At 37.7% G+C, this 10,522-nt stretch overlaps 1 protein-coding gene across 1 annotated transcript; it reads left to right on the top strand.

Moving 5' to 3' along the window:
- The first annotated feature begins 1,251 nt into the window (after positions 1-1,251).
- Positions 1,252-10,107, top strand: smarcd2 (SWI/SNF related BAF chromatin remodeling complex subunit D2). Its single transcript, XM_028568687.1, has 13 exons — positions 1,252-1,850; positions 2,861-3,063; positions 4,802-4,844; positions 4,931-5,053; positions 5,364-5,483; positions 6,132-6,227; positions 6,604-6,705; positions 6,812-6,973; positions 7,365-7,462; positions 8,024-8,159; positions 8,265-8,387; positions 8,920-9,021; positions 9,140-10,107. The coding sequence occupies exons 1-13, from the start codon at positions 1,710-1,712 to the stop codon at positions 9,191-9,193; spliced, it is 1,503 nt and encodes a 500-aa protein (XP_028424488.1). The 5' UTR covers positions 1,252-1,709; the 3' UTR covers positions 9,194-10,107.
- Positions 10,108-10,522: the final 415 nt, after the last annotated feature.

Below are 10,522 nucleotides of genomic sequence, written 5' to 3'. Positions count from 1 at the left end.
TGTTCCTTTGTGAAAGTTTATTTTTCATTGAAGTGCTCTGGTAGATCTTATTCTGCAGAAATTGAGACATAGTAAACACTGAAGTTCACACAGTTGGAGATTACATCAAAGTGTGCTGCATTGAGTTCCTCCTGAACAGAAAACCGCCAGGGTAGCCAGTTATGCTGCCTTCATGTGCTCCTCTTAAACTCCGACATCTGAGATTTTATACATTTGTGTGTTGGGGATCCTTAATGCAGGCTATTGGTGGGCCCCAAGGCATACAAAAAACAATTAATCTAAGATATAACATATGATATAGACACTATCATCTAAAGAATTTGAATTATGTTTTAAACAACCCATTCTTGAAAAGCTATGTGTGGTGTAATCATTGGTCAAAGATGTTAAATTGCTCAATATTTCACAAGAAAGCTTAGCACAGACAACCTGACCATCCCACTACCAATCTGTATATAAAGCAGTTAAAACCAGTGATGAAAAGTAAGGATTTCTGATGAGAATTGTGCTTTATTTGAGTATTTTCATTTTATGATACTTTATACTGTTACTGCACTACATTTCAGATATAAATAATGGACTCTTTACTCCATTACATTTATCCGACAGCTGTAGTTACTTTGCAAATCATTGAAACAAAATATGATCAATAAAGTAATTATACATTATTATAGTTTAAGCTGCATTATCTTAATCAGTAGCCTATACTGTATAAAGAAGTTAAAATTAGCTCCACTTTTACCAGCTCCAATAACATAGTGAGCCTTACACACTGATGCATCCGTGTAATTATAATCAAATAATCTAATTTTCATTATTCGAAAATGGGCCATTCTGTATAATGAGTACTTTTCCTTTTGGTACTTTGAGTTTAGCCCATGTTGATACTAATAGTTTTACTTGTACAATTTTAACTGCAAAACATTTACTCGTAACAAAGTATTTCTACACTGGTATTGCTACATTTACTGAAGTAAAATATATCCCAACACTGGTTTAAATGTTTAAGATCCACCTCAAGCAGCAACAACAATAAAAGGCTGCTTACACATTAATGCATCAGTATTAACAATCTAATAATATCATATACAATATCAGTTCATTGTTATCAATAACAATGTTATTATTTATTATTAATTATTACTAACCAGCTAAAGCATGCAGCTGCCTTAACGCCCAACCCCAGGCCCCCTTAAAATTCCCAGGTTTACATTTCAATTTTCACCACACTATGTGCGCTAAAAATATGGAACGTCGAAATTTCCAACATCTGTGAAGGCAGCATTTGGCATTGTGTGTAGGCAGTTACAATAATACTTTTCAGTTTGTAGTTAGGCACTCGTTATCATGTTTTTCATCAGCCTAAAGGTGAAATAGCTGCTAATTAGCAATGTAAAGACTTGAGAACAAGGGGAGGAGGTGACAAACAACAGAACAGCCACCGCTTGTCCAGAAAACAAGCAGTTGTAGCTAGGCAGAAGCATATCCCGGAACTCGAAAAGAGCTAGCTAACATTAGCTAGCTTTTTGTGATGACAGTGTGCTTGCTGTCAAACCACAACCCGACCTCATTTAAAGTAACTGTCGTGAGCTAACTCGCTACTTTCGGACTTGTACTAGCGACGTTCATTTAGTAGCTTGCTAGACTCGTATTCATACCGACATTTGATAAAAGTTTCAGTGACTTTTAACCACTTGTGGATCTAGAAGATGGCATCAAGAGGAGGTGGATTTATGAATCTGAATGTGAACCCCATGAATGTTGGGCATGCTGCGGGCATGAGGATGCCAGGTATGCCTCAACCTCCGGCGGGATACTCCCGGAGCATGAACAACGCTCCCCAGTACCAGGTTGGTTTCTTGCTTAATTTCTCTTTATTATATAGAGACACTTACTGAGCTAAACTAAAGGTGAGGGTAACTTTATCTCTTAAGTTAATTTTACTGTGGTTTCTTAAAGTTGATGTTGCCTTGGCTGCTTTTAACTGTACACGCAGTCCTAAATTTAGAGTAATACAAAAATAACGATTTGAAGACAGTCCCCTAACATGTAAAAGTATGAATAACCTTAAAGCTCATTATTCTTAGAATATCAAGGTGTGGACACTACTTCCGCATTTGAATAGGGTATGTAATTAACGTTACTTACTGCCAATAATAAATTGAATTTAATATGATTAATATGGCATTTATAGTGGATTGATCATTGTGCACCTTAAGTAGGCTTTTTGGATGTTTAATTATTAGTATCACCGATTAATTTGTTGTGCATGTGTGAAAGAGAAAATCACATGGCTGCCGTCAGCCTCCTGTCAGTTAGCATGAAAACAAAAGTAAGTTAATCATCTCCACCATCTGTCAGAGCCAAGTCTGCATACATTATCCCAGTTTTACCACCATCTGCAGCTTCATGTGGTCTGTAGTTAATACACACTATAACCGTCTAATGTTTGTTAGTTAGAGCCATATGGGTTCGGATATTTGTTTTACTGTTAAAGGAGTGGCCAAACAAAAAAACCAGCAGTGTTAAAAAAGAAAATTCACATACATTGTTGCTAAATCTACAATTTGGTTTATATCAGACTCTAACAGAATAATAAGTTAAAAGATTGGACCATCAAGAAAATATTCATTATACACACAACACACCTTTGGTTTTAAATGTAATATCAAAACCATCGCATTGGGTGCATACGATTGTAAACCAGCACTGCAGGGTGAAAATAACTGCAACTAAAGCATCTGCGTATACATGCTCATTTTAATAACCACAATTTTCTTTAAAAGGTCTGCAGAAAGATACTTGTTTTTTACAGTACTTGAACCTGAGATCATAGCTTCAGCTTCCCTTTTTTCTTTAGCGCCCAGGGATGCCACCCAACAGAGTCGGGGGCCCCATGGGGTCAATGGGGGGCCAGCTGCCTGGTCCTTCTTATGGTGGTGGGAACATGTCCATGCGGCAAGGGCAAGGCATGGGGCCTCCAAGCATGGACGCCTCTAGGAAACGGTTCCTTCATCTGCATCAACAGCAGCAGCAAGAGGCACTTGGAGGCCTAAGACGAGGGTAAACTGTGGAGAAGTGAAAGCGTTTGTGTGAGAGAAGGAGAAGAGGAGGGAGAGGAATAATACCAAGGTTGATTGATCAAGACAGCCTGAGGCCAGATCAGGGAATGGCGCTGCCTGAGATTTAGACTTAAATAGAGCTGCAACTAAGTTATTTTCATTGTCCATTAATCTGTGGATTATTTTCTCCATTAAAGGTTTGGTTAACAAAATCATAATTGCTTGTTTTGTGTGGACAACAGTCTAAAACCAATACATTTCATTTATGATGATATAAAGCAGAGGAAAGCAGCAAATCCTCACATTTGAGAAGGTAGAACCGGATTTTTTTTTATTTTACTTATTAAATGACTCAATTAACACAATTAAGATTGTTACCAATTAATTGATCGACTCAACAATTATAATTTAATTCAATTTTATTTATAGTATCAAATCATAACAGGAGTTATCTCAGGACACTTTACAGATAGAGTAGGTCTAGACCACATACTATTGCCAGGCCCCTTTTTACAGTAACAATGAATAAACAATAATTCATTATTTTCTCGCAATACAATTGAAATACTGCAACCTCTTTCATGCACATCACTTTTTTTTTCTCAAAACTTTGCGATACAAAACCTAATTGTCTGTCTTTGACTGACTAAAACAAACATTGGGTGTAAAGTCATGGCCAAGTTAAACAGATTTCTTCATAGCATTACTTTAAGGACCTTACTAGTGATGTTTTCGTCAGCCAGGACAAAACCTACAGCAGTAAGTGTGTGTACTTAAAATATTCTAAATGAACATAATTACATCCAGTGGGAAATGTTATTCAAGGTATAGTCCATAGTCCAAACCTAAAAAAATTGTAAATATATCTTTTCATACATAACATTGCAGTAGTCATATAGTGATTAAGATTCAGTGACTAATTTTGCGTGCTGTGGCTCATTAACAATAAAACAACACCAATCTGTTTTTCTCTCTGTGTTCTGTTTGTGAAGTTACTGTACTGTTAAAAACACAGCTCGGATCACACAGACACGAGGGTAGGAGTATCTCATGACTGCTTTCAAAGCAGCAGACACGAGTGGGTATTTTTGACTTCAAATTGCTCAGTTATGCCACGCTCATAAATGTTTTGATCCGTGATGTGAGGCGGCACTTAAAGTTTCATCCACAATGAACCTCTTGTCTTTAAAGCTTTGATCTCATAACAACATTCTCAGTATTGGAGGATTGGTGTGCCACAGTGCCAGAAGCAGCCACTAAATTCTCATTAAAGAGCTAGGGAATTACATTTAGTCATAATGAGGAGGAACAATGTAATTTAATGAAACAAACAAAGCCGCTTTTAGGAAGTCAGTAGCGATGATGAGTCAGAGCCCAAGGCGCTCATTTGGGGGGAGTTAATGAAGAGATAGCACTGGCCAAGATTTTTTTTTTGTACAAATAACTGATAATCAAATGAAGTGAGTTATGTCTTTCTGTTAATCTGTGTGTGTGTGTGTGTGTGTGGTCAATTCCTTGTAAATTTGTTAATTAAGGTCACTCTTTAAAAAGGGCAAATGCTAAATGATGACACAACTCTGGCAACACAGTGCAGTATGTCCTTGACTAAGTAATATATTTTAGCCATTAGATATTCTATATTTTAGAAAAAGCATATGGTTCATGTGTTTTTTTGGGCAAAATAAACTTATAGTACTTTGGAAATCATCTCATTTATGATCTTTTCTCTGTGATTTTAGGGCAAAAAGACGCAAGATGGCTGACAAGGTTCTCCCGCAGAGGGTAAGAAAGTTTTGACCCTCTGAATCATACTTCAGATGGATTCAATTTGTTCTTTTAATATTCATGTCATGCTGTTGGCTCTTTAGATCCGAGACCTGGTCCCAGAGTCCCAGGCCTACATGGATCTCTTGGCCTTTGAAAGGAAACTGGATCAGACCATCGCCCGAAAGCGTATGGAGATCCAGGAAGCCATCAAGAAGCCCATTATGGTACCTCTTCACGAGAGTGAAGTTTACTTTACGGGTTTATGAAATGCTGAAGAGTTTGATTTCATGAATATCTCGAGGATTCTAACTATAGTAACTATACTATAACTGTATGTAACTATATACTGTAGTTTGCACTGTCTTGATTGACCAATTTATGACTGCCACGTTCTGTCCAAGGTCTGTCTTCACCAATCATCAAGTGCAGTTTAAAAGTCGAATTCCCAAATGAATCTTATTCAAATTTTTCATGGTTCATTTTTGTTTGAGAAACAGTTCCTGATATATCTGCTTGTTCATCTCTATGAAACAGCAAAAACGCAAGCTTAGGATCTACATTTCTAACACGTACACCCCCTGCAAGCCAGAGGGCGAGGAGGCAGAGAAGGTGTCCTCTTGGGAACTAAGAGTGGAGGGAAAACTTCTGGAGGAAGTAAGTGAACAACTTTCAACTTTCATTCTAATCTTCGTGCTCTGTTTCGCCATCATCCCAGTGTGGTCTGATTCCCAAGTATTTCAGTCTGTGTTATTGTGTTTCTGAAAACTTCAGTCACTCAGCTCTGGTTGGCCTGTGTCCTTGGCTCAGGCCATGCAACCAGATGTGTGTTTACAGCTTTCCCCACTCCACTCCACAACTCCTAACACACACAAGCTCATGTTCTCTTTTGAAACGAGGAATTGAAACCACTGGCTGTTACATACCATGAGCTGACAGGCCTCCCCTCCCTCCATCAATTCCAGTTCAACTCATTGTGTCATCTGGGGCCACATGAAGGAGGATTTTTTTTCTCCTCTGGCTCATTTGGTTTAGGCATGCGTAGGAGTTTTGCATGGAGTAACAGAAAAAGAAAAGGCATGTGAGGGAAGGAGTCATGTTGTGCAAACAGACTTTAACATTGCTTTGGAGAAGGCGGGGGTGCAACAGCTTTTTCTAGTTGTCTACAGTTTTGTGCTTCGCCATCCCCAATGTAGTCAGAGCTAAACAATGCGGCTGCACAGACTGACACGGCACGATAAGAAGCCATAGATAACAATCTTGTTGCCTGTCTTTTCACACTGTTTCTGCATTTTTTGTTTCTAGCCTGGCAAGCAGAAGAAGAAGTTCTCATCTTTCTTCAAAAGCCTGGTGATTGAGCTCGATAAGGAGCTCTATGGACCTGACAACCATTTAGTAGAGGTATGACGTCATCTTAAAGGCATTTGATGCATTTTAGGCACATGGAGACCAATATGTTCTGAGACTGCTATTGGTTCACTGGCCACTTTTTAGCATACTTTTCATCTGGAATCATTCAACTTTTCGTAACTAAGTTCTTTCATATTTTTAAATGACATTAAAAGAAAATCAAAAGTCCATACATAACTGAGAGTCTCATACTCAAAAACAATAATGGAGCAAGCGGTGAAACTATTTGTGATGATAGATGCCTACGATGGTGGAAGGGGGGGATTATTGAATGTACATATAACTTTATTCTGCTAACATATTTCAGTTTAGATTGAGTTTTAGCTCTAATTGAACTTGAAATGTGATCTTTTTACTTTATCTTTAGTGGCACAGAATGCCCACCACTCAGGAGACGGATGGTTTCCAGGTCAAAAGGCCGGGCGACGTGAATGTTAAATGCACCCTTCTCCTCATGCTTGACCACCAGGTACCACCCATTTGCTCAGTGACCATCTTGCAAACAGTCGTTTGCCTGGATGGTAATATCCTCTATGCGACCACCACTGTCTTAACCCCAATTTTTTTTTCTTCAGCCTCCTCAGTACAAACTGGATCCCCGGTTGGCTCGTCTGCTGGGTGTGCACACACAGACGCGGGCCAGCATCATGCAAGCTCTTTGGCTCTACATCAAGAACAACAAGCTGCAGGATTGTCACGAGAAGGAGTACATCAACTGCAACCGCTATTTCAGACAGGTAATGGAATGTTTTTAAGGCTATGCCAAGCAGCAGAATGCTAGTTCACCATTTACGCATTTCCCAGTGTTGCGTTGACATTGAAAAATTCTTTCAAAATCATTTAGTATGTGTTTTATGTCAAGAGTAAATGTACGCATACAATTACCTAATTTGTTCCGTAAATTAGTAATTTATATTGTAAATGAATAGTTTGTTGCTTTGAATTTGTACAAGGTACGTATTGCTAATTTTCAAAACCTAATTAGCAAAACGTACTGCACTCCTGACTGTAAAGGACTTCAGATGTGCACCTAATATACATGTTTTATGTTAGGTTTCTTACTTTTTAGGCTTGCGGAGAGATAAAATGATAACAAAACTTTACGTTTTCTAACCAAATGCTGTTCAGATCTTCGGCTGTCCTCGAATGAGGTTCTCCGAGATTTCCATCAAACTGGCCGGCCTGCTGCAGCACCCTGACCCCATCATTATCAATCACATGATTAGGTAGCGGAGTGTGGATCATTCATGTATCCCTCTTTCTGTGTTCGTACATGTGTTATGTGTGTGAGTGTTGAATTGCCAGTGTTATCAGGATCTCATATCTAGAATCAGTAACACTTTACTTGAAGGTATCTACATAAGAGTGACATGACACTGTCATGAACACGTGACACTGTCATGACACATGAACCTAACCCTAACTCTAACCCTAACCCTAACTTGTCATGACAAAAAAACGAATGACACTTAATGACAAAAGTGTTATGTCATGAACGTTTATGACTTGTTTATGTTTATAACATGTTCATGACAGTGTCCTGTCACTCTTATGTAGATACCTTCAAGTAAAGTGTAACCCTAGAATCTTCCAAAGTGTTTCCAAAAGTATTTCCAAAGATAAAGTGTTTGCTTATAAACTCAAATTTTCAACCACAATTTATTTATATGATCTTTTTTATTTTATTTAGCTTTATGATATGGGCCATCAATACTTATTTTCTGTCTGCATCAGCATCACTCTTGACTTGAATTCTGTTTTGCTGTCTGTGCATCTCCTCTGATCAGTGTGGACCCCACAGACCAGAAGAAGACAGCGTGCTATGACATTGATGTGGAGGTGGATGACCCACTGAAGGGCCAAATGAACGGTTTCCTGTCCTCTACAACCAACCAACAGGAAATTGCTGCGTTGGAGATGAAGGCCAGTCAATCTCAAATGCCTGCACCTCGCTGGCTTTTGGATAAAAATACATCTTGTTTGTTTAAAATGTCTTACGTATTACTGTACTGGTTGTGTTCACTGCAGATCCATGAGACGATTGAGTACATCAACCAGCTGAAGACCGAGAGAGACTTTATGCTGAGCTTCAGCAATAAACCACAGGACTTCATCCAAGACTGGCTCAAGTCTCAGTGCAGAGATCTGAAGGTAAACATTTAATCCCACAACTAATGTACTGTACGTGTTTTGTAACAATCTAAACACTGATAGGCTTTTGTGACACAGCGTCATGAGTGCCGCGAATTTCGCATGTTTGCCTGATTCGCGTGGTGTTGAAAACACGTGCCATTATACTGCTGCTTTACACATAGTATTGCTCAGATGCATTATGTTTTCACGTCTACCAACAACAGTTTGAGCTGTTTTGTTTTGTTTTTCAGTAAGGTTGTACTGTAGATATCTAATTGTATTCTTTCCTCCTCCACTTCTTTAAGCTTATATGGCTGTTGTATCATCACAAGTATCTTCATGACAACCCTGAACAAATGTTTGTTTTTGTTCACACGTTTTGTGCAATCAGTTGTTTGCTTATTTTTTCCAACATACTCAAATTTCCGTAAATGGAGTGACTTTGATGCCTTGAACATTATTTTGGCATTTGGGAATGAAACAGTTTTCTGTATTCATGAAATTTTGGTTCCTCGTGTTTAATGATAAAAAAAAAAAATGTTTTTGTCAGTTGATGACGGATGTGACAGGAAACCCAGAGGAGGAGAGGAGGGCTGAGTTCTACCAGGCTCCCTGGGTACCAGAGGCAGTGGGCAGATACGTGTTCTCCAAAGTAAGGAATTACCTAATGCACTGCTTAACAATGTGCATGTTTCATAAATGCTAATTTGGTAAGGTGTATATTATTATTAGTTTTAATATGCACTAACAGTATCCCTTTGTTGGTCCAGGTGCAGCAGAGAAGACAAGAGTTGGAGCAGGTGCTGGGGATCCGACTCACCTAAAGACATATTCCAGAGATTTCACAGCCAGCTCAAGTCTACTCAATGAAAATTGGAATTTGCTTGAAAAGAAATAAGCTAATGTTGCAGCTTAAATATTCACAAAGCCATCCTTCCTAACATGGTATAATAAACCAGCTTCTAAGTGGGAAACCTATAAGATAATAGTTCTAAAATCAACAAAGTGTATGTGGGACCAAAGCGATAATTAACATGTCGCTAATAATATGTTTGCCTTGCATTGTCTGTCATTTTGAGCCTGTTCAAATAATCTTTGCCTTGTCTTGCAATATGTTTTGTTTATGGTACAATATTCCTAAAACATATTCAGCATTGGTGCTGACTAGATGTTTTTTTACCATCACATTGTGTGCTGATGTGAAAAGAGTCTGTTTACCTTCACATTTGAAAGCCATAACCTTATATATATATATATATATATGGAAAATATATCCATACTGAAAACATTTTATACAAGAAATATGTATATATTTTAATTTTAAGAATATATTTAGAAAATAAGGATTATATTCTTTAAAAGAAAAATGTAGGAGTTCTTAAGGTGTCTCATCACTTGGAAAAGAACTAAAAACAATATGCCAACAATAATTTTAGTTGTTTTTTATAGATCAGTAGGTATGTCATTTGAAATGAAATATTTTTTGCTGTGTAAGAAAGCAGGATTTTCAGGACAGCTCTACTTTGGGAAAAGATTGAGCTTCTTGATTGAGTCCACTCTGTTCAGCAGCTCTTTTTTTGTACTTTTTGGATGTTTACATTCTGTTTTCGTTTGTTATTGAGGTTGTTGGGGTTATTGTTGTAATGTCAGAAAGAGGAACTGTGGCCGGCTGTTTGGACTGAAGGGTTCTTCCTGGAAGATCCATACCTCCTAAGAAGGTCAACTGTTATTAATAAAATAGGAATGCACCAAATTGTTTTGTAAAGTTTATAGTTTCACAAGTTAACTTTTCATTGAAATGCAATTTTGTTAGGGTTTTGTATGAAAGGGCTTTCTGACTTTTTTCAAACATTTCATGTTACAGGTATAGTGCCAAAATTTGTTTTGTGAAGAAGGCACTTAGAATTTGAGCAATGTTGTGTACAAATATTATTTTGTACAACCTCTTTGTAAAATGTTTGCATGTTTTGTATCAATCAAATGACTTTTATCTTTTATACATTTGGAGTATTTTTTACAATAAATATACTTACAAATGTTTGTTATTTCATGATATACAAAAAATGTATATACAATGTTGCCCATTGTGTTATTAATATGATGGTGCTGGATATACTCATACCTTTTACAGTGCAGCCTCAGCTCTATGACAA

This window comes from Perca flavescens, chromosome 21 (genome assembly GCF_004354835.1).
Source record: "Perca flavescens isolate YP-PL-M2 chromosome 21, PFLA_1.0, whole genome shotgun sequence".
Classification (NCBI taxonomy): domain Eukaryota; kingdom Metazoa; phylum Chordata; class Actinopteri; order Perciformes; family Percidae; genus Perca; species Perca flavescens.
Note: the sequence above shows the minus strand (reverse complement) of the source record. Positions and strands in the feature narration are given on the sequence as shown.